This window comes from Trifolium pratense, linkage group LG5 (assembly GCF_020283565.1).
Source record: "Trifolium pratense cultivar HEN17-A07 linkage group LG5, ARS_RC_1.1, whole genome shotgun sequence".
NCBI lineage: Eukaryota > Viridiplantae > Streptophyta > Magnoliopsida > Fabales > Fabaceae > Trifolium > Trifolium pratense.
The window spans coordinates 45677254-45700646 of NC_060063.1; the positions used below are offsets into that span (position 1 = coordinate 45677254).

The 23393-nt window shown below is 36.0% G+C and overlaps 4 protein-coding genes and 2 pseudogenes across 4 annotated transcripts; 4 read left to right on the forward strand and 2 right to left on the reverse strand.

Moving 5' to 3' along the window:
• The first annotated feature begins 1177 nt into the window (after window positions 1-1177).
• Window positions 1178-2012, forward strand: LOC123886778 (annotated as a pseudogene).
• Window positions 2013-2202: 190 nt separating this feature from the next.
• LOC123887438 (beta-galactosidase 1-like) lies at window positions 2203-3614 on the forward strand. The gene is made up of 3 exons (XM_045936754.1): window positions 2203-2448; window positions 2540-2876; window positions 3015-3614. Exons 1-3 carry the CDS (start codon window positions 2216-2218, stop codon window positions 3123-3125), a joined length of 681 nt encoding a protein of 226 aa, XP_045792710.1. The 5' UTR covers window positions 2203-2215; the 3' UTR covers window positions 3126-3614.
• Window positions 3615-10866: 7252 nt separating this feature from the next.
• On the reverse strand, window positions 10867-11785 carry LOC123886780 (protein FAR1-RELATED SEQUENCE 5-like). The gene is made up of 2 exons (XM_045936066.1): window positions 10942-11785; window positions 10867-10880 (listed from the first exon to the last, which is right to left on the reverse strand). The coding sequence occupies exons 1-2, from the start codon at window positions 11783-11785 to the stop codon at window positions 10867-10869; spliced, it is 858 nt and encodes a 285-aa protein (XP_045792022.1).
• Window positions 11786-15206: 3421 nt separating this feature from the next.
• On the reverse strand, window positions 15207-17258 carry LOC123886781 (receptor-like protein kinase 7). The gene is made up of 3 exons (XM_045936067.1): window positions 17081-17258; window positions 16316-16711; window positions 15207-15604 (listed from the first exon to the last, which is right to left on the reverse strand). The coding sequence occupies exons 1-3, from the start codon at window positions 17256-17258 to the stop codon at window positions 15207-15209; spliced, it is 972 nt and encodes a 323-aa protein (XP_045792023.1).
• On the forward strand, window positions 16781-18407 carry LOC123887439. Its single transcript, XM_045936755.1, has 4 exons — window positions 16781-17426; window positions 17527-17598; window positions 17736-17807; window positions 17890-18407. The coding sequence occupies exons 1-4, from the start codon at window positions 17336-17338 to the stop codon at window positions 18216-18218; spliced, it is 564 nt and encodes a 187-aa protein (XP_045792711.1). The 5' UTR covers window positions 16781-17335; the 3' UTR covers window positions 18219-18407.
• A 666-nt stretch (window positions 18408-19073) lies between these two features.
• Window positions 19074-23030, forward strand: LOC123886782 (annotated as a pseudogene).
• Window positions 23031-23393: the final 363 nt, after the last annotated feature.

Genomic DNA, 23393 nt, shown 5'->3' on the forward strand with positions numbered 1-23393 from the left:
GCTTACTTTGTTATAAATTTCTCATCATGTTGTGCGAAAATTCTAACTTAGGAATTTCATTCATCTTGTCCAACAAATCAACACCGAAAATCGAAAAGGATATGCATTATGTTAGTTTTCAAAGTGTAATCCTCAATTTTATTCCACAACAACAATGCCTTGTATAGGCCTCCAAGGCCTCCCTGGCTTCGCTAGGCTCGACAGCACACGGCGCGTGCTATACAAACAAAGCAACACACACACTAAAAATGCTAACACATATTATAGCTTATAAGCTCGTATGATAAAAAAAAAAAGTCATGTTTGGTAACGGTCAAATCATAAAGGGCTGATGCTTCCATGGACCAGTTGCACATAATGCTAAACTGCTAAAATGATAATTCAAATTTGAAAAAGTGAAAAAGTAGTGATAAAACTTACTGAACTTATCATTATTTACTAGTATTTCTTAATATATCTGCAAAATTCTAAAAGGACCAATGATTTGGGATGTCGGAGGGAGTATATTGTTTTATGTAAATTCCACACGAATTTGAGTGAACCAATTCCAAAATACCGCGAATCATGCTGTACGTACAAACCAATTCGCGGTTCTCATGTTATTTTGTTGGTCTTGAGGTTGCAGTTGCACACTCAAAAGGAGGGAATCACCATTTCACAAAGAAAATATTGTTTGGATTTGCTTAAGGACAAAACCAACATCTGAACTGGGTGTTGAGGTCAAAATATGTCGATGATGATGATTCGACTTGTAGAACTTATGATTGGTGATGATTGCAATTTCACCATGTTTTAATGCTTTGCTGCGCACCATATCCTATAAGTTGTTTATTGAAGCAATCCCCTATTCTATTGTCATTTCTAATGCAAGTGAATATATTAGTCTTGAATGAATTTTAATATTGTACCATAGGTGTTTCTGGGATAAGTTAAAACCGCCATTGATCTTAGTGATTCAAATGCTTTTTATTTGTGTTAGCGAATAAGCCATTTGTTTCTTATAAATAGGACTAGAGGTAGTGATTTTAATATTGTCAGATTGATCACGGAGGAGTACTGATGTTTAGCTGATCAACTAATCAATGGATAGTTTCTAGTTTGGTGAGTAATGGTTTGATGGGAATGTGATTGAGAGGTTTAACTCGACTGATTCTGTGAGTGTTGTGAAGCAGCTGGAATGCAGAAAACTAATCTTCTGGAATCCGGTTCTATCATGAAGAGGTCTAAAAGTAAAAAAGACAACTTTGGCTTCTCAGAATGTGTATGGTTGTGTTGCGACAGGACTCAAGGACAGACTTGGGGAAATGCCAGATTGCATTCTTCATCATATTTTGTCATTTATGGAGACAAGAGATGCAATTCGAACTTGTGTTTTATCGAAAAGGTGGAGGTATATTTGGACTTCAATTCCCTGCTCGTACTTCAACAGTAAATCATTCACACGGTTGGTTGATTTCAAGAAATTTGTGTTGTGGGTTCTATCACATCGCGATAATTCTCATGTAAGTTCTCATTTACTATCGCTTTGGGGTAGATTACGTGACAGATCAGTATCTTTTCAATAAGGTTATTGAACATGCAGCATTACATGGTGTCGAAGAAATCAGAATTAATAATCTTCAGGCAAAAACCTCTGGCTGTCCACAAATTGAAATTCCTTTGCCTCTTTTCACTCGCCAATCGTTGAAATGGCTCGAGTTAAAAGATTTTGCCATCCAACAAATATCTCATCTCCTTTTGGTTGCAAATCATTGGACACGTTGCACCTGGAACATTTTTCAATGTTTCCTACTGCAGCCGACTCTTCAAATCCCTTTGCAAGTTTGTCCGAACTTTTTGGTTTTACAACATTGAAAGCTTTGCATCTAAATAACTTCGCCCTATGTTATACTGGAATGGAGTGTCTGGATCCATTTGCTAAATGTTTTAATTGGAAGATTTTGAAATTAAGTGAAATGTCCTTCAAGTCAGATTTGAGTCCTAAATTTTTTGTGTATAAGCTATTTCTATAACAAAAGTTAAAGTGTTTTCGTATTAGTTATAAATTGTTTTCATATGCTATCTAGGAAACTGTTGATAGTGAAGAATTGAAGGAATAAGACAGTTACTTGTGCAACAAGCCAACTGTCAAATAGTGTTAGTTAATAGCTGTTACAGGTTGTTAAAGGTAGTTACATGATAACAAAAGCTAAGAGGTTAATTATTAGTCTGATAAATGTTACTACATTATATGCTATTACAGACTACTTTTGACGCACCTGCTGGAGTTGCACCGTTGGCTTTAGACATGAACAGCATGGGAAAAGGTCAAGTTTGGTTAAACGGACAGCATCTTGGACGATACTGGCCTGCTTATAAAGCATCTGGTTCTTGTGATTATTGCAATTATGCAGGAATTTATAATGAGAAAAAATGTGGAACTAACTGCGGCGAGGCTTCTCAACGATGGTATGAGATATATTTTATGTAGCTTGTCTAATAGTTTTGTTCAATACCAATGAGAAAACCAGACGAACTAATCGCTGGCTAATAATTTCAGGTATCATGTTCCTCATTCCTGGCTGAAACCAACAGGGAATTTGTTGGTTATGTTTGAGGAATTGGGTGGGGATCCAAATGGCGTAGTTTTAGTTAGAAGGGATATCAATAGCGTGTGTGCTGATATTTATGAGTGGCAACCAAATCTTGTTAGCTATCAAATGCAAGCTTCTGGTAAAGTTAAGGTACCAGTGAGTCCGAAAGCACATTTGTCATGTGGTCCTGGACAGAAAATATCATCGATCAAATTTGCTAGCTTTGGTACACCAGTAGGATCATGTGGAAACTACCACGAAGGAAGTTGTCATGCTCACAAGTCATATGATGCCTTTCAAAAGGTATTGTTACTTTTTGTTCGATATTTTCTAGGATGGTTTCTTTTTTATAGAGAGTAGGATTCTATAACCAAACACAGATTTGACTCATGAAAAACGGAGTTGCTATTCTAAGTTCTAACACATTCTTTATTGTTGCAGAATTGTGTTGGTCAAAGTACATGCACCGTGACAGTTTCACCTGAAATTTTCGGAGGTGATCCATGTCCAAATGTCATGAAGAAACTCGCAGTAGAAGCCATTTGCACCTGATCATTTTCAACCTTAGAAAATAAACGGAACAAAGATCACATAATATATTTTTCTTCGTTTGGTAATCCGATACATGTTTTTTGGTTCTATTAAAGCCTATACTTCTAAGATCACCACCAGCATTGAATTTGGCATTACCAAGGTGAAGTTGCAGATAAACACAACACACCATCTGGTTAAAAAAGCCTATAGTAAATTACTGTGATGATTGTGGTTATTATGTGTGTGTATATATATTGGTGTTTCGACTTGTTATACAAAGGCGAAGGAAGGTGAAGTTGGTTGATGATGCACATTGAGACGATGCCAATTGAGTCCATGTGCTGCAAATTGGTTTTTGATTGTGTGGAAGTCTCTTGCTTCCTGTAAAATTATTATTGTTGTAATTGTTTTCCCTCGTAGATTCATGGGGAGAGAGCTATTTAGTTTCTTTTTTCTCCTTATAAGAAACATTCCATTGTAATAAATGTTATGTTATTATCCTTTTAACTCCTTGATTATTCTTGTTTTTTCCGATTAGAATGTCTTCAACAAGCTTTGAGTTAAATATAGTTTCATTAAAAATATTGATTTTGCTTCAAGACGCGAACACAATATTGAACATACATGTAATAGTTAAAATTGCAGTTATTAGAGTTAAAATTGCAGAGATGAAACAGAAGATTTCTAAATTGGTGAGATGTTTTTCATTGAGGTTTAAGTCAAAGACTCTAACAAGTTCCATTACTAAGTCTACCACCTCAATAGAATTTCAAACAAAAGAAACACCAGTGAGGTTGGGAGTTATTTAAACATTGGTGAGTTCGCAAGGTTAATCTCTGGCGACACATAGCAATACTCATCTTTAAAACATGATGTAGAATAAGAAATCAGAACATAATAACTAATCTCGAAGCACACAAATATTAGCAAAACATAGTCTTTTCTGTTACACAACATAGTCTTTCTACACCATAGAGCCATAAAATTATGTGGCCAACAAACAACATAAGATAAGCATAGCATATAACTCACTAATAACTCACATGATTCCAACCTATAATTAGAACAAGTACTTCAAGAACTGCCCTTCTTTTTTCCCTTCTTCTTGCCACTTTCAACATCTCCTATATTTGTTTTTTTGATAATCATCTCCTATATTTGTTTGATGTCGAGACTCCCATTCAGCCACAAATTCTTCTACGTCTTTATCAGAGATATTTGCTGGAAATGGAAATCGAGACCTAAATTCAGCCAAAAACTTGAGGTCTTCTTTAGGCTGCGATGACGGCTTTCTGCAGGTTAAGAGACATTGATTGATACTAAAGAATTAAAATATGCATGCACATAGAAACTAACTAAATTTGTGAAACTTGTACCAAAAGCATTTTTAAATGTCGCATAAACTTTGTTGAGCCTTCAAGAAAAACTTGCCTGTCGCATAAACTTTGCACCTAAATAACTTTGCCCTATGCTATACTGGAATGGAGTGTCTGGATCCATTAGACACAAATTATAGCATATTATGTATGGGATTGAATCATGAATAGCGTACCTTTTATGATTATATACACAGACACTCATTAGGTTGGGATAACTACCTAATTTATATTAATAATAATATCTGATAATTGATTATTATCAATCTATAATCCAAAATGAAAGTCAAAGTAGCAACTCCCAAGTCATCTTATAAAGCGCAAGTATGCAATGCAACATTTAGAGATTCAAATTTCAAACAATTGAAGCATTAATGAATCCAATGTAAATGTGAAGGATCAGAAAATCAGAGAAATGAAATTACAAGGGTGGATTCTAGATTGAGGCAGTTGTACCATTTATATATCACTATTAGTTCTATAATCTTACATTGGATTCTTCTCCTAAGTCATCATATAGGCCTTGTTCCTTATGAACAATATACGGGGCAACAAGTTAGGCTCCAACTACAAAATTTCAAGGCTAACCAACAAATATAAGGCAGCAAAAAACATGACAACAAATATAAGGCTAAACTCCCAGGCCTTTATGCAAAGATCACCTGTGAGAGGTCAAACCTGCAAATTTTACCAAGCCTCAAAACTGACACAACCACCAAAATGCACAAGGGAAATTTTTTAGCTACAAATGCAAACGGGAGGGACAAAAATCTACAAGATTTACATATACAGGACTAAAACCAAAAAGAATATGATACAGGAACTAAAACCAAGAAAGCGCCTACATACATAAAAGAATGTGATATTTAAGCCTAAAATTAATTAATAACCAACGGGACCAATCCTGTGAGGGTTCATATTGTGCTTTACCCCCAACAATGCATTATATGTATTTTTTTTTAGGTGCTTTCTCTTTCAACCTTGGTATAAGCTCCTCTTTAAATGCTGAACTTGTTGGTGCTATGATAGCCATTGAAACTGCAGTCAACAAAGGTTGGTCACATCTTTTGGTTAGAATCTGATTCCATGCTTGTGGTGATGGCCTTCTCCTCTTCAAAGGTAGTACCTTGGACCTTAAGAAATAGATGGGATAACTGTTTAGCTAGGATCTCCAACATGAACTTTTTTGTTTCACATATATATATATAGAGAGGGCATAATGCATTATATGTATTTTCGTTTAAGTTGTAAATTAACATTAACAATTATTGGTTAATTGGTGATTAACGTTACACTTGATAGAGATGACCACTATTCGAACCCCACAACTATAATTAGGAAGGCCACTTATCTATTTTAAAACACGAGACTATTTGACAAAAAAAATATTTGTACAAAAAAATCTAGCTACGTATGAATCTATCTAATCTAACTAGATATATGAAAGTGGAAAATCAACACGGCACTTTATTCACTCACTTTATAGTATTCCATTTTTATTCTGATTTTCATTTCACTGAATACAAAATTACACAAATGAGGCTTGATCCAACAATTTTCTCATTATCATCCATTCATCATTATCATATTCATATTCATAATTCTTTTCTCTCCCATAAACCCAAAACCCGGTTTCAACCGTAACCCGGAAACTCACGACCCGACAATTCCCTCGCCGTCTGATTCTCAACTTCATCATCATCAACATCATCATCAACCCAGCGAGAAATTTTTTTTTCCTACCCCAACAATCTTCACTTTACCCCAACAATCCCATTTGAAATGACAAATATACCCTCATATATAATGTAAAACGGAAAAAAAAAAATCATTATTTACCCTAATCAAAAAAAGTGTTCCGGTGTGAGTTTGGCAAATTTGAGAGAGTAAGTAAACTTTTACATACCGGTACACTTTTTCGAAGTGTTCCGGTTTGATTTCTTTACCGGTACACTTGAAAAAAAGTGTACCGGTATGAATATTCATACCGGTATACTTGAAAAAAAGTGTACCGGTATGAATATTCATACCGGTACACTTTTTTTCAAGTGTACCGGTATATTCATACCGGTACACTTTTTTTCAAGTGTACCGGTATGAATATTCATACCGGTACACTTTTTTTCAAGTGTACCGGTATGAATATTCATACCGGTATGAATATTCATACCGGTACACTTGAAAAAAAAGTGTACCGGTATGTATTCGACGTCTAAATTTCATGTTACATACCGGTACACTTTTTTAAAAGTGTACCGGTACACAGTGTTTTTTTTTTCTAATTTTTGTTTTTGTTTTTAGTGGTGCGTACAAGAGGAGCAGACGGTAGAATTCGACGTCCTAGAGGACGTGGAGAGTCTCGGTCACATCAGGAGCCGGAACACGATGAGATGCCGCCAGTGCATCAGGAGCAGGCTGAGCAGCAGGCTGTGCAGCAGGCTTGGCCTGGAGGGCCGATCGATAGGAGTCTTTTGACTCGATACGAGCATCATGTTGCTCGTCATATATGGTTCGGTCAGGTACTACTTTGTTTTTTTTGTTATTATTTGTTAAGTTATATTGATCATTTTTTTTAATTTGTATCGCTTTTTTTAATTTATTATTCACAATGTTTTTTTATTAAATATATGTAGGAACGTTTCGAAGGTGACAAACCTGAGCTACGAATAGTATCGTTAGGAAGAAAGTTAGCTGAAAAGATTCCTGATCATCATCCTCAAGTTATTCAAGGGTGGTTGGATATTTCGGGGTTGTGCTGGCTTGAGCGGACTAGCTTGAAACAAACCGATCCGCAGCTTATATCCGCATTTGTTGAGAGGTGGCATCCTGAGACATCGTCATTTCACATGCCGTTCGGCGAGATGACTATTACTTTGGACGATGTGGCATGTCTTCTGCATCTACCTGTTAGGGGTCAGTTTTATACTCCTGTATCAGTTTCTCAAGAACAAGCTGCGCAACTTGCAGTTGAGTTGTTAGGAGAGGAGTATGATTTTGCATTGCAAGAGACCGTAGAGCAGAGGGGTGGTTATTTTTCACAGCAGTGGCTATATGAGAGTTATAATAGGAATGTCAATCTCTACGGGAAATATGACTGCGCAGCTAGGGCATGGATGTTGATGTTGGTGGGACATACCATACTGGCCGATAAGAGTTATACACGTGTGGATGCCAAATGGCTACTTCTGTTTAGTGATTTGTCTGCAGTCCACACATATTCGTGGGCCAGTATTGCATTAGTTTGTTTATACGATAACTTGAACGATGCATCCATGTTTACTACGAGGGCCCTTGCAGGGTATCCGACACTTCTTCAGGTATGCGACACTCACTACAATGACATAATTTAAATATTGCGTAATTAAATTTTGTTTTTATCTTTGTTGCGTAATTTAATTTTCTTTTCTCTTGCGTTGTTAACAAGTTATGTTTTTTTTTGTTTTTTGTAACAGTGTTGGATCCACGAGTATTTTCCTACCCTTGGTAGGCGGGCTCAGTCGGGTCTTAATTGTGATAACCCTGGATTTCCTCGAGCTATGCGGTGGATGTATAAGCAAGGGAAGACCAAGCTCCGCGAGTATCGGCCTATATTGGATGCACTGACCCCTGATGACGTGATATGGCGTCCGTTTGAGACTCACAGAGGTAGCATCCCTTTTGATCTGATTACTCTGTATAGTGGTCATCTGCGTGGATCCACGGTAGTTCCGTACTTGCCCGAGAGGTGTATTAGGCAATTTGGGTATGTACAGTATATACCACCACCACCACCTCTAGCTCCTGCCTACTCTGATATTGATAGCGACTGGATTGGTTATCACGCGTCCGTTGATCGGGTCCTTCAGCCGACACGTCCAGTGGCATATGCTAGTGAGACTGTATCTGATTACATCTCCTGGTACTATAGGGTATCACATCCTAGACTGTGTCGCCCTGTTGATGGACCACATGGAGCACCACCAGTTCCACACTATGCACCTGCACATGCACCTGCACCAGATGCCCCAGTAGACGATGCACCAGCAGATAATGCACCACAAGAATCTGCACTACAGCGTGAGCGAAGATGGAGAGAGATGGCTCGAGGCGCGCTTGAGACATTTGTTACGAGGATAGACGCTAATAGGGATGATGGAGATTTTGAGGAGCTTTTTTTTGCACTAGATGTATGTCGTGGTGCATACCCATGACTAGTTTTTTATTGTTATGTTTTTTTGAACACTGGTTTATGTACTTTTATTTATGGATTGTGTATTTTGTTGAACTATTTTTACTATATCGTCGCAGCTTATTTAAATTATGAACTTTATCGATCAAATGTTTTTTTTACTTCGATACATTATTTTTTGACACAAATAACGTTGCTAAAGTAGGCATTGCATTTTATTGTCATAAAATATTTTTTAACACAATAAACGTTACGAACGAATTTAGATATTTGATAAAACATAAGTAAAATAAATATTCGACATAAAATAAACAATTAAAAATTATTCAACAGACATAACACCACTAAGAGGTTTCACCGGAGGATTTAAAAGGTTCCAATATTGTAGGCGTCCGTTTAAGTTTGACATCCAAGACCTTGCTTCATGTGAACAAAATTTCTTCCAATCAGCTGTAACTTCGGGCAACGGAAACCCCTTTGACATGTTTACCGGAACCCAATGATTTCCATTGACAAAACCAATACACAAAAACCTTGCTGAAGAGGAATATGAAGTCATCATAGGAAAGAAAGTCTTACTAGGTTTACCCAACGTGACGAGAACGACATTATACCTATTTGCTACCAAGTAACCCATAGCAGGTATGGTGAACCATCTAGTTGCTACCAACGAATCTCTCACAACCTGCAAATATTGTCTGAATAATTTCTCATACAAATTGTTATTATTTCTAAGTTCTTCATCTAACTCCCGGCGGACGATGGACCAACCTTCCTCTGTGTAACCAAGTAAAGATGCAACAGCTCTAAAACCACAATTTCCATCTTCAAGCACATCAGCAATGTCAACAATATGTGGATGCATATGATCAGGAAATTGCCCCAAATATTTCTGAGATGTCAGTTGTTTAGACATCTGAGATAGTTGTTTCTGAGATGGTTGAGATTGTTGCTTCTGAGAGGGTTGAGATAGTTCCTTCTGAGATGACTGTGATTGTTGTGTACACAACCTCTTCGATGTACCTAGATTAATGTAAAAATAAAAAAAGTTGAATATATAATAAATAATAGAATATAGACATAAAAATATAAGCAATAACTATATTATCAAAAAAATAAATTAGTCACCTTGTGAATCTCCATATTCTGTTTCAACGTGTTCAAAGTATGATGGATCACGATACACATCATAACCTTTTGGTGCTTTGCCTTTATATTTCTTCTTCACTCCTCCTCTGGTTTTTATTTTTTCAGGTGGTGGACACAATGAACTTGAGGCTGGATAAGCAAGTTCAAACACTTTACTCTTCAACGCTCTTTTACCCACAATATCAAGTGACCGAAATCGAGTCCATATGGCCTCCATTGCATTACTCATGTCCAACTCATATCCATCCTCTGTGTCATCCTCCAATGGTTCTTCCATAGTTAATTTCTTCCAGTGACCGTGAACTGAATCTAACGGTATCGGTACACCGCTGGTTGTATATCCACTCAATTCACAAGCACACGGCAACTCACATGTTGACCTAAGTTTGCAACCACACAAGTTTTTATTTGTTCCAACAATGTCAATTCTCTCCATCTCATCAGAAATTAGTGTCATAGCGGCCCTGGAGACAAAGTTTCTCAAATATTGAAAAAATGGACTACTATGTGTCTTTTCTGTGTAGTAAAAACTTTTTTGAAAAGACTTCTTTATGTTGTCAACTTCTAGTCTTATGTTGTCATTCATGCCTTCCAAACACTTGCATAAGTCTCCTTTGCTGTGTTCCAACATTTTCTTCAGTCTCCAATGTGCAGACTCAATTCTAAATATCAAATTGCAAACAATAGTCAATTAAATGCCAAAAAAAGAAAAATATAATTTCATATTTTAAAATAAAAAAATTATACCTATTAGTCGTTGTGTTTCCTAAATGCATCACTCGATTGGTCCATGCTTCAACAAATTGTTCTTTGTGAGGGGTCAACCAGGTGTTATTGACATATTCGACAAAATTGCTTGAATTAACACATGCTTGCTGAAACGCATTCAACCGTTGCTGATACTCCACCTCATCCGGACTTTCAACAACATCTCTCCACAAATTTTTCACCTTCTGTTTCATATCCTTAAGTATTTGCACGGTGCATCTCGCATTCACATTTTTGATTATATGCCACGTACAAAGCATATTAGTAGTATGTGGAAATATATCTTTAATTGCATTCATCAAAGCAAACTCCCTATCAGTCAAAATTACTCTAGGAAATATATCTTGCTTGGTAATCAATTGCTTCAGCTTACCTAACGCCCAATGATAATTGTCTGTCTTCTCAGATTCCATGTAAGCAAATCCAACAGCAAATGTCATGTTAGTTGACGTTATGCCAGCAATTTCAAGCAGTGGCTGTCTATATTTATTAGTTTTGTACGTGCAGTCCATAACCAAAACAATGGGAAACAAGTTCAACAACTTGATTGAATCTGGATGCGCCCAAAAAATATCACTCAAAACATCGGAGCCATCATCTTTTCTTCTATTCCAGCTGACATATTTTGCATCATCTAACAACTGCAGCAAGTGTTGCAGCTCTGTTCTGGAGCCTCTTTCCTGTATTTGCATGTTGTGTCTTTTCCTATATACAAGTGTGGCATCAACAACAGACTCTGGATTTTGATCTTTCAAATCTAAAACAATGTGTCTTGGTGCTACTTTACGCTTTGTCAAATCTTCAACACGTTTGTTTTCATCAGCGGTTAAACGTGCCTTGCGAGGATGACCATGATATTGGTCGGGTAGCCCGTGGTTGTGAACTCCATGAATAACCTGAACTTTCCATCCTGAACCATCTGTTGAAGGTGCAGCTCTAATTTTAAATGGACAGTTACACTTTTTCGATGCAGAAATCGTGGAACTTTCTGAAGAGTCATACTTTCCACCTTTGTCACAACCCAAAATCAACTTATCATTTCTTCCTCTTATTCCGTTCTTTTTATCCGACCGAGTAATGATAATACTGACTTTATTGGCATCTCCAACATCTCGAGCCCATTTGACAACATCATCTGGGGTAGCAAATTTTTGATGAGTTGTAAAAACATCCGTAGTATCTACTAAAATTTGACTTGTATCGCCGAGATAAGCCATATCTGTTTAAAAATAAAAAAATTAATTAAAATTAAAAAAATTAAGAATAACATACCGGTACACTTATTACATACCGGAACACTTTGACTACCGGAACACTTTAAAAAAGTGTACCGGTATGTATAATGATAAACGAAAAATAATTAACATACCGGTACACTTTTTAAAAAGTGTGCCGGTAACATTAACGTACCGGAACACTTTTTAAAAAGTGTACCGGTAAAGTTAACATACCGGAACACTGTTAAAAAAGTGTTCCGGTAAAATTAACATACCGGAACACTGTTAAAAAAGTGTACCGGTAAAGTTAACCTACCGGTATGGATTATTGCTTACCGGAACAGTTTTTCGTGAGGATATAAATTCTACCGGAACAGTATAATACGACAAAAATTATTTTTTTAAAATATATTAACTTTTTATAAGGGTATATTGGGTATTTTTAAAAAAATGTTGGGGTATAGTGAAGATTGTTGGGGTAGGAAAAATTTAATATCCTATTATACTAAAAGATGGTGGAGTTTGGGACCAACTTTCAAAACCCTAATGAAACCCTAATTGATTTGTCCAATTGGTGATCAACAACCATGCATATTGTCCAATCATCCTTTGCCAATTTTGTCCACTCATGTGCTGCCAATTTCTATCCAATGATCATGTTCCACATGCCTGCAAGATTTGGTAAACTTTGAAACCATCTATATGTCATCCATGCAAAGCTTCACATGACAAGTGTGTGGGTTGTGATGCAGGAGGTAACCAGAAACTTCCACATGACTAACTATATGTAACACATGCATTGGGCCCAATGAGATATATATTTCTCCTTTCCCAAATTTTTTTCATTTGTAGTGTTTTTTTCTCTCTCTTCTCTCCCTCTCTCTCGTACGCTCTCTCTTCTCACCTCATCCTCTCTGCTCTCTTCTCATCCTTCACCATAACATCCACCACAACCCCCACCACCACCTACAAATCAATCACTCGTCAGAGTGAGAGAGTGGCCGAGTGAGAGAAGATTCGCCGGGGAGGGAAGTTCCGGTGAGGAAGAGAGAGTTCCGGCCGACATAGAGAGAGTTCCGGTGGCGGTTCGCGGGCGGTGTTTGGCGACGGCGATGCTTCTTGCTCCTTCGTTCCTCTGGTTTGATCTTAGTTTCTATACTATATTTATTTTATTATTTTTGTCGTTGCTTTTTTTTTTTTTTTTTTGCTGTGAAGATGGTTGAAGATTGGAGGTGGTGGTGATGTGTGGTGGTGGTGGATGGTGATGTATCTCCAGATTCATCTTTCTCAATTTGTCAATTTTCATCTCTGTAACTGATACTCTGTGTTGTATTTTTGCAGGCTTCATGGAAGGATAAGGCTCCTCCAGATCTCCACCTTCCTCCAAGCCAGCCAAATCTGGTGGTGGCAACAGGTACTTGCTTAATCTTCAAAGTTTTTTTAAAATATTTTTTTTTGCAGCTTTTGTTTCATCATATGTGTAATTACTGCTGCAGCTGCAACAGGTACTTGCTTAATCTTTCTATGAACTGACATTATCTACAGTTTGGTTATTTAAGCAGTTCAATCGTGATTTTGTCTTGGTTCATTGTCTGGTTGGGTTTATTTGGTGAATCTCAATTTTTTTTCATCATGTTATGCATTAGGATGAGTATTGAATACTTTGTCATATGTTAAATTTTGTGTTATTTGAATTTATCCCCCAATTTTTGTTTCTATTTTCATTTAATTAGACAAACATTTATCTGGTTACTGATTACTCTTTCATTTAAACAAATATGATTTGGACACTACCAAAGAGGAAAGAGATGTTACACGAACTCAAAATAGGTAAGCATACAAGTTTATATGCAATCCATACTTCATGATCTGTGTCTTTAAAACATTTTTTGCTTTTTCCTTTTGTTCAGTTTAACATACTGTTGCTTTTATCCTAAATCTTTAAACACAGAAAGACGTATGAGAAACTACTTTTGTATCAATATTGTTGTTAAGGAGGAATCCAATATACTAATGTATACTAGATGAAAAATTACTTGAATGAGATTAACTTTTGCATGCAGGGTTTGTTTCAATAGGATTTTTTAGTACTTTTGTGCATGTTGCTTTGGTAAATATAGGATTTAAGATCAAAACTTAATGCTGGAAAACTCTCGGAATTCCAGATGGTGTTCTTATCAACGGGAAGGGACCTTATAAGTACATTAACACTCTTGTACCTAATGGCATGGATCATGAAAAAATTGATGTTGATCCTGGTATTTTTGTCAGCATTGCCTTTTATTGTACATTTTGGTGTTAGTCATCTTCACCATTTTTGTTTTCGAGCCATGTAATAATGCTAATTAGTTTTATTGACTAGAATTAAAACATGTTTATAATGATGATCATGATTTTCTTTTACTTTAAATCAGGGATAGACATGAGCTGGAATTGGATTTCAATAGATTCTGGGATGAGTTTTGGTCATCCAGCTCTGAGAAGGTTCTTATCATTGTTTGGTTTTTTTTTTATGATCTAATGCATGTTTGTCCTGCGATGTTTAAGAGGATTAGGAGTTGCTAATGCTCAATCTCCTTTTGTTGCAGGAAAGAGAAGCGGCCTTGAATTGGAGTATAGATGTTTTTTGTAGATTAGTAAAGCAGCAGACTAATGTAGCTCAATTAGTTACCGTGTAAGGAAACAATTTCTCCTTAGCTTCATTGCTTTGGAGATGAAAATACAGCTCATGAAAATAGAATACCGATCATGAAAACATAATCACAATTTCACTACAATATTTCCTCCCCAAATTTTAACTCTTTATCTGTGTTTTTTTTTTTCCATGAGAATGATTTGGTTCTAACTTGGGGATTTTATGCAATCTGTTCAATTAAATCTGTGTATGCTGTTTTGTTCTAGGTTTGTGCAGAAGTTGGTCAATCCAGTATAAAAATAGAACTTTTCGAATATCACTTCAAAACTGAGGTAAAGTTTTAGGAGTTGATTTTAACATTTTCCTTGATCATCTTAGGAGTTGACATGTGATGCCACTTCACAAACCATTCCTGTTGTTGTCATACAATTCACTAAAGTCAAGATTTTCAGAGGTGCTGTGATTTTTGTAAAGCTTTTTATCTTTGATATTGTGGTAGATGCATTTGCTAATGTGTGCACTTTTGATTTGGTGGTTAATGTTTAATTCCAATTGTTGTTTTAATAGGATTGCTCTTTATGGTATGGACCTTGATGCTCCATTTTCTTTGATTGGTGGGAATGCAAAGCCTTCCCTTGATGAGGAGTTTCTTCAATTTGCCTATATTTTCCGGTATGCGACCAGAAATACTATTTGAACTTAACTGAATCGAAACCAAAGAAGAAGCTTCTAAAATTTCAAATGGTAACTCACCTGAGAATTGATTATCAGATAAAAAAAGTTGAGCTAGAGATTTAGCTTTCCAATATTAGATGAAATAGAACCTTCAAATTTGTTCCTTGCAACATCAAAAATTTCCAATTTTGGTAGGCCCCATATACCTTTAGGAACAACACCAGAAAGTGAATTCTTGCTTACTTGAAACCGAACCAGAGAAGTGCAATTTGCATAATTTTCTGGTATATTTCCTGTGAAACTGTTATTTAACAAGGCTATAAGATCGATTCGGTTGTTCTTGCACATATCAGGTGGTATAGGACCAGAAAGTGAATTATCTGAAACATCTATGAATGCCATTCCAACCCAAGAACCAAGTTTCTGAGGAAGAAAACCAGTGAGTTTGTTATCATAAAGAGCAAGTTCTGTGAGATTCTTAAAATCTCCAAACTCTTGTGGAATCTCTCCTGAGAATTTGTTTTCCAAAAGCTAAAGAGATTGAAGATTTTTCAATGACTTAAGCTCAGAAAGATCACCTTCAAGATAATTAACCGAAGCATCAAATTTAAGAAGATTGGTAAGGTTTCGAAATCCGAATGGAATTTTTCCACTCAAATAGTTCTCATATATCTCAAGCTCTCTTAGGTTCTTAAGCTTTACAATATCATGTGGAATTTCACCAGATTCTTAAGCTTTTAGTGTTGTGTCCATGTTATGTTTGGCTCAATGTGTCTTAGTTTTCATAAGTTAGTTAAATTGCAATCGTTTGAAGTGATGTACCCACTGTTTTGATTCCTTATATGGAGGCTAATGTCAACGTTGGTTTATCTTATCTATTTTGAATTATTGGAATAAAATTAGTAGTTTATACTTTGAATCCTCCTTGATGTGAATCTGTGTACTGATTCAGCAGCAATGTTTTTAATTTTGCAGCATTGTTTTTTTGAATCACCAGTCTCACTACCATTGGCATGCAGCTGAGCGAAATACATGCTAAACACAACAGTGGCATTGTAGATTTCATAGGTTCATAATGTATGAAATATATTTTGTTTTGTGCCTTTGAATTCTGCTGTGGTGCTACTGTTATGTCATGGAGTAGCAATGGTTTTTTATACACCTAAAAAATCAGTTATATTGTTTAGCCTTGCACTTAAGAGTAAAAATGGAAGTTGTACTTGCATTTGAAGTGATGTAAAGAATAAGACTACAGACAAATTCTCTGTTATTTGGAACATGATCAAGGTTGCCTGAATCCAAAAGTATGGAACTTGAATTGGTTGCGATATTTGGCACATCTGATGTCCAAATCACCTCTTTCTTTCCATTGAGTACCACAAGATTATTACCAACATCAGATATTTTAACAACACCAGAAGAATCTTTGAGAGGTTGGTCTCTGTTAAGCACCGATACAACTGTGAACTGTGGCTGCCACCAAATTCCAACATAGCGATTGGTCGAATTTTCAGGGCTAAAGAAGCCTAAAGTGAAGTTACCACTCTTGGAGCATAGAGTTTCAGGGTCCTTGATAAACTGAGTTGATGTAATAGTGTCTATGGCAACACTGACATCTATAAAATCAAAACATAGCATGCTCAAAATGAAGAACAGAAACATATTTGTGTAGTTGTTGAAATCTATTTTTAGATGATTCCTTATGGAGATAGACCACTTATTCAATAATAACAGCTAAAAGGGATAAAAGAATATGTTCAAAAGTAGATCAAAACATATATGTCTCCATCTCCAACAATATTGGCTTTTATAACAGACAATGCACAACAAGGTAGCATTATTCTATGATTGAAAGGAAACGATGATAGTTGATTGAATTTTCATATGTTCATATTTGATTAAAATGTTGGTTGTTTATGAAATAATCAATTTTATATATCCTTTTGAGGTTGATTAGTTTGGTAATGATATTACAATTAAATTACCTAATTCCCATATGTTTATGACTAATTTCCTTTGCTCATAGTATCCATGATTGGTATATATAATGATGCTCCCCCAAATGATTTCCATATGATTATGACTAATTTCATTGGCACGTTGCATCCATGATTGATATACACATGATGTTCCGCCGAACCCGTGCAACGCACGGGCAGCCATCTAGTATTTTATAAAAGAAAGAAGCTAGGGTTGTGCAAGTGGTCATTGATCCGTTCTATTCTCTGAACCGCCAATCGATGTGGATGATGCCTCGCGCCGCCGCCGCTTCTCTAATTGGAGACCACCATGATGATTCCGTTCCAATTTCACAAGATGATGATGTTTCTGGTACATACCAGCAGCAACCCTAAATCATTCATTCTTTCTTTCTTTTATTATGTTTTCTTGTAGATTCATTCATTTGTAATGGTTTTCTTTTGATGATTAGTTGACGACAATAAGAATGATTCTGCTACTCCTCAACCACCGCCAAAGAAACCGAGAGTTAAAGAACAACCAAGTTGAACATCATCATATTTTCAGTTTTATTTATTTATTTATTTATTTATTAATTTCATGTTTTGTTGTAGATTCCGATCTAAATCATTTTTAGTTTAATTAATTAATTATTTGTAATGGTTTTCTTTTGATGATTAGTTGACGACGATAAGAATGAATTGGAAGTTGGCAAATTGGAAGTTGGCAACAGTTCTGATCCAGATGCCGCGGGTACAAAAGTTTTATTTATTTATTAATAGACGATATGTGTCATACTATGGGTCATACTTAATTAATTCTTGTTTGTTTTTAGCTAGAGTAGCTTTCCAACGCTGGTGCCGATATATTCGACCAGAAGGACGACCAGATGGATACAGTAACGATGAGGAGAAAGAAAGGGGTTTCCAAAATTTCAAGACATATTGGCTTCATAAGGAGGACGAGCATAACTGCCCCCTTTTGAATCGACGTCGTCTAGCTAATTTGTTCTACTTAGCTGATTTAAGCCCTGAAGAATTCCAGAGTCATCCAAACTATTCCTACCCAGCTTCTTATTGTCACATATCCAATGAACTACTCGATGAATTTGACGAAATCGCTAGTGGGCATGATGATTTTTTCGAACATGGCGTGTATGACTGATGATTTTTTTCGATCTTCCCGAACCATCTATGGAGCACCTTTTACTTTGTTGGTTGGTTAGAACTCTTGTGTTGTGTTGTGTTGTGTTGTGTTGAATGGAATGTGGACTTGTCGAATTTGATTCATTCATACTTTTCTGTAATATTAATTTTATGTGCCTTAATTATAACTTACCAATTGTTGCTGGAATTGGAAAACAATGATAAGAAATTGCATCCCCGGTATTCTAGATCAAACCATCTATACTAGACAGAACTAACTTGCATCCCACTAGGAAATAAATCTTCCAGCCGTCGTTCCCGAACAGAGAAAGCAAATAGCAATGAAAGGGCAGGGTAATCCAAACTTGCAAGGTTGTTATTATTGATGAATGTAAGTTGTTATTAGCAAACCATCCAAACTTTAAGATAAGTTTTATTAGGAGGCAAGCCAATTTTGTCGCTCATACTTTAGCTAGGGCGTCAAGATCTTATGCTAGTCACCACACATTTGATTTGATCCCATCTTCTATTATTACCATGTTGATGAATGAAAGGATATAATTTTGTGTTTGTCAAAAAAAAAAACATTGGCTGTGTGTATATCAGCGGGTGGGAGAAGGTCCAGAAGGATCAACCAATTTTACAGGGTTTTACAAGTTTTTTTTTATTGTTGAAACCACATTGTTCTTCATGTTGATTCTATTTTCAACAGATTGATACACTAGTTGATGATGATGATGGTACTTCCATATTTGGTTCTATTTTTGAGTACAAACCTCCACCATCAATAGGCAACAACCCATTACATAGAATTCCACGTTATGTAATTGCCTTTCGAGGGACCGTAAAAAAACGAGACTCATTTTTTCGCGATATGAAGTTGAATCTAAAAATTGTCATACATGGACTTCATCGAACTTCAAGCTCGACCATAGCTATCAAAGCTGTAAGAAACAGAGTGGCTTATGTTGGTGGTAATGGTTCGAAAATATGGTTGGCTGGTCATTCTCTAGGATCATGCGTCGCTTTGCTTGCCGGTAAAGCAATGGCTAAAAGTGGCATATTATACGAAGTACATGATAACAAAATGTTACAATCACAATAGTTGAATTTTTTGCAATTGCCATGGGAAAGGAAGCAACCAAGTATTTTCTTTGAAACATGTGGTTTGACTATGTCTATTAATTTAAGCCCTTTGTATTTCCATTTTCATTCTTAATTATTTTTCTTGTTTGAAGATCTCTCCTCACTCTAGTTTATCTTCTCAACTTCTATACCAGGTGAGGATCTCTCTAAATCACTGAATTAGTCTATAATTTTGTAGGGTTTATCAAATAAGGTGTAAATATCTAAGACTTTAATAGATTTTTTTAGCTAATTGAATTGTAGAATTTCCAATGTTGAACTCTATTACTTGATTGATGTTTATTTTTCTCACTAAGGTGTAAATATCCAATACTTCCAAAAAAACACCTTACTGGAAGTATCATCTAATAATAATATTCATAATTCTTTTCTCTCCCATAAACCCAAAACCCGGTTTCAACCGTAACCCGGAAACTCACGACCCGACAATTCCCTCGCCGTCTGATTCTCAACTTCATCATCATCAACATCATCATCAACCCAGCGAAGATGATCCAACTCCAATTCTCGTTTCCGATACGCCACCCCAATTTCCGGATGAAGATGACCCGAACCCGACATTGGAGTCGGGTCAGACTGAATTGAAGAAGAAAAATACGAGGAAAACCAAAAAGAATAAGATGATGACGATGACGACGAATTCTGAGGATGAAATTGATGATGACAAGAGTTTGCGGGTTTGAATACCCGACCCGAATCCGTTCGTTTGGACCCGTTTACTTCTTCAAGTAGTGCTATGCAGAAGAAGATCAAACCGCAGTATGATGAACTCCTCAAATGCAATGAATCCAAAAAATTATCACTTTCACAGGTTCCTCTCTTTCACCTCACCGCGTTTAATACTTATTAATTTACACTATCAATCAAATTCACTTGCATTTAATTTTGATACACAGTCTGTGTAAAAAGATTTACACTCTAACAAATCACCGTGTGACTTTAGAAGTGGGATGTAGTTGGTAGAATACATGATTATTATTATTATTATTAGATGATAGTGTAAAATAAATTTACATTCATTTGTATGTGTGGCTTTAGTAGAAGTTTATATGATTAAAAGTCAAACAATTTTTATGATCCGACTGTTATGATTGATTGACGGTGTAAAAAAACTTTATGTTGTACATAAATTAAATCAAAATGATAAAAAAAAATAAAAATGAAATGCAGGTTATTAAGTTTGCAAATAGTTTGGTTGATGCTAGGAGTGAGCTACAACACAAGTATGTTCTAAAATCACCAACTTCATATAGTCTTTGTTAATTGTTGCTATGATGAGCACATTATCTTCCTGTTTGGATAAACGACTTAATTTGCAGCTGATAGCTTAAGTGTTTTTCATTATAAGCGCTTGTGTATAAGCTATTTCTATAACAAAAGTTAAACTGTTTTCGTATTAGTTATAAACTGTTTTCATATGCTCTCTAGGAAACTGTTGATAGTGAAGAATTGAAGGAATAAGACAGTTTCTTGTGCAACAAGCCAACTGTCAAATAATGTTAGTTAATAGCTGTTACAGGTTGTTAAAGGTAGTTACAACCTCTTAGAGTCAGTTATAGGCCTCACATATTTGTATATAAACAGATCCATTATCCATAGTTATTGTAATGATTCAGTTAGTGTAATAAAAATTTTCTTCTCTTCTCTTCCCTTCAAGCTCTGCGCGCGCTCATTCTTTCTCTGCTAAGTTAGGCACTACTTGCGCCTAACGCACAAGCATCTTCCACCATTGTTACACTCATTGAGCTCACAAATGGCAGAATACACTACTCTTTACATGGTATCAGGCCTCTAATGAGGTACTGCCATCTTTGATTCTCGCACTTTTCTTCACTCTTTGGTCATATTTTTTCTCCGTGACTCTTTTCTCTTGCATCTTCTTGATCTTTCTTTGCATTCCTGATCCCTTGCTTGATCTTCTTCACAATCATGTCAGTTAATAAAATTTTCTTCTCTTCCCTTCAAGCTCTGCGCACGCTCATTCCTTCTCTGCTAAGTTAGGCACTACTCGCGTCTAACGCAGAAGCATCTTCCACCATTGTTACACTCATTGAGCTCACAAATAGCAGAATACATGGTATGCAAGTTAAAGAGATCCTTATATGTGCTTAAACAGGCAAGTAGGCAAGTAGGCAAGTAGGCAATGGAATGCTAAGCTGACTGAGACATTAATTTCTTCAGGATATAGCCAATCCAAAGCTGACTATTCTCTCCTCACAAAGAAAACATGCACTGGTTTCACCGCCATCTTGGTGTATGTTGATGACTTAATGTTGGGAGGTACATATATGACAGAAATTACTCACTTGAAGACTCTCCTTGACCAGAAATTCAGCATCAAAGATTTAGGATCTCTCAAGTATTTTCTTGGGTTTGAAGTTGCTAGATCCCCTACTGGCATTTCACTATGCCAAAGAAAATACACCCTTGACTTAACGCGCGAAAGGCGGGCTAACTTTCGCCGTCGGATCAAATGGAGAAACCAGATGGAGCCACGTAGCATTTACTTCATTTAATAAAAAAATTGAAATGATAAAAGAAAGATGAGTAGACGGAAAGCTACGCCAGCTCCGTCCATGCTAATCGTAACGACTGTACCACCATTATAAACTATTTCTATAACAAAAGTTAAATTGTTTTCGTATTAGTTATAAACTGTTTTCATATGCTATCTAGGAAACGGTTGATAGTGAAGAATTGAAGGAATAAGACAGTTGCTTGTGCAACAAGCCAACTGTCAAATAGTGTTAGTTAATAGCTGTTACAGGTTGTTAGAAGTAGTTACAAAAAGGCTACTGGGTGTAAATGGGTCTTCAAATTGAAATTACATGCTGATGGTACAGTTGAGAAATACAAGGCACATTTAGTTGCAGAGTAGTTCACACAAACTGAAGGAATAGATTACATGGATACCTTTCGTTGAGAGTATTCTTGCCTTTAGCTGCTTCTCAAAACAGGCCTCTATTCCTTACATCAGTACTTGCAACCCCCACCTGGCTTAATCACTCAGCACCCTAACTTGGTATGCAAGTTACAGAGATCCTTACTATGCAAGGCAGACAGATCTTCTTTTGACCGACTCTGACAACAGGTTGGTTTGAACTTTGAATATTTGGTATAGCAATATGTGTGTCATACCTTACATTGAGTGATATATAGTTTTTTTCCCACATTTCAGATATACAAGCTTGAATTAGAGCAAAATCGATTAGAAGAGGATGCTTTTGTTTATAATTGGCTTCAACAACAGCTTAAACTGTCACCAGCATACAACAAGGTACATCACAAGCTCTGCATATCATCAATGTAACATTTTGTTTGTGGCTTATGCCTTATGGAACCCAATTGTAATTTTTTTACAGGTTTTTTATTCTTATACTAAATTTTTTTGCATGCTACTTCATTCTGTTCATTGTACATTTTGTGTATATTAACCAACATTTTGCTACTGATATACTAATTAGCAATTACACGTTCCTTTGTCATAAAGATGCTTGAAATTGGAGTTTCCATGGAGAAGCAAAAATCATGTAAAATGGGAGAGATAAGAGATGATGAACTTTGTGACATTTCTTTTGAAGAATTATTAGCACGAGAAAGAAGGATACATTTTGGTCAGTTGATTTTCGTTTCATGCTTACAAGAAAAGAAAGGAACCACGAATTGGTTCGCGCGTATTATTTGACGACACTTTTGCAAATTGGTCATCCAAATTCGTGTGGAATTGACGTAGTCGGAAGCGGGAAGGAATAACAAGCGTTAATCCTATCACAAAAACACAAGTTCCCAAGCGATAAACCTATCATATAGGACTCTGGAATCCACCGGAAAGATAATTTGGAATCCACCAAACTTGAGAAAATTTTCTATGATTTTATTGAATGAAAATATTGCCTTCAAGGCTGCAATAGTTTAGTTTAATCAGCAGGAAAAAATAAAAAGAACAAATATAGCTAAAAGATTGTAAAAGAAAATAACAAACCTAGCTAAATAAAAATAACAAATCTAACTAAAATATAATAAAATTAAATTTATCTAAAATAATAAA

What these genes read in the sequence shown, in the direction of transcription:
- LOC123887438 (XM_045936754.1), top strand. Translation starts at nt 2,216, where the DNA reads ATGTTACTACATTATATGCTATTACAGACTACTTTTGACGCACCTGCT. An exon ending in GGCGAGGCTTCTCAACGATG is followed by an intron (nt 2,449 to 2,539) that starts GTATGAGATATA and finishes TAATAATTTCAG; the next exon opens with GTATCATGTTCCTCATTCCT. An exon ending in CATATGATGCCTTTCAAAAG is followed by an intron (nt 2,877 to 3,014) that starts GTATTGTTACTT and finishes TTATTGTTGCAG; the next exon opens with AATTGTGTTGGTCAAAGTAC.
- LOC123886780 (XM_045936066.1), bottom strand. Translation starts at nt 11,785, where the DNA reads ATGGCTTATCTCGGCGATACAAGTCAAATTTTAGTAGATACTACGGAT.
- LOC123886781 (XM_045936067.1), bottom strand. Translation starts at nt 17,258, where the DNA reads ATGGCTGCCCGTGCGTTGCACGGGTTCGGCGGAACATCATGTGTATAT. An exon ending in CATAAACATATGGGAATTAG is followed by an intron (nt 16,712 to 17,080) that starts GTAATTTAATTG and finishes TTGATTTTATAG; the next exon opens with ATGTCAGTGTTGCCATAGAC. An exon ending in TTACATCACTTCAAATGCAA is followed by an intron (nt 15,605 to 16,315) that starts GTACAACTTCCA and finishes ACAAATTCTCAG; the next exon opens with GAGAGATTCCACAAGAGTTT.
- LOC123887439 (XM_045936755.1), top strand. Translation starts at nt 17,336, where the DNA reads ATGTGGATGATGCCTCGCGCCGCCGCCGCTTCTCTAATTGGAGACCAC. An exon ending in GAGAGTTAAAGAACAACCAA is followed by an intron (nt 17,599 to 17,735) that starts GTTGAACATCAT and finishes TTTGATGATTAG; the next exon opens with TTGACGACGATAAGAATGAA. An exon ending in TTCTGATCCAGATGCCGCGG is followed by an intron (nt 17,808 to 17,889) that starts GTACAAAAGTTT and finishes GTTTGTTTTTAG; the next exon opens with CTAGAGTAGCTTTCCAACGC.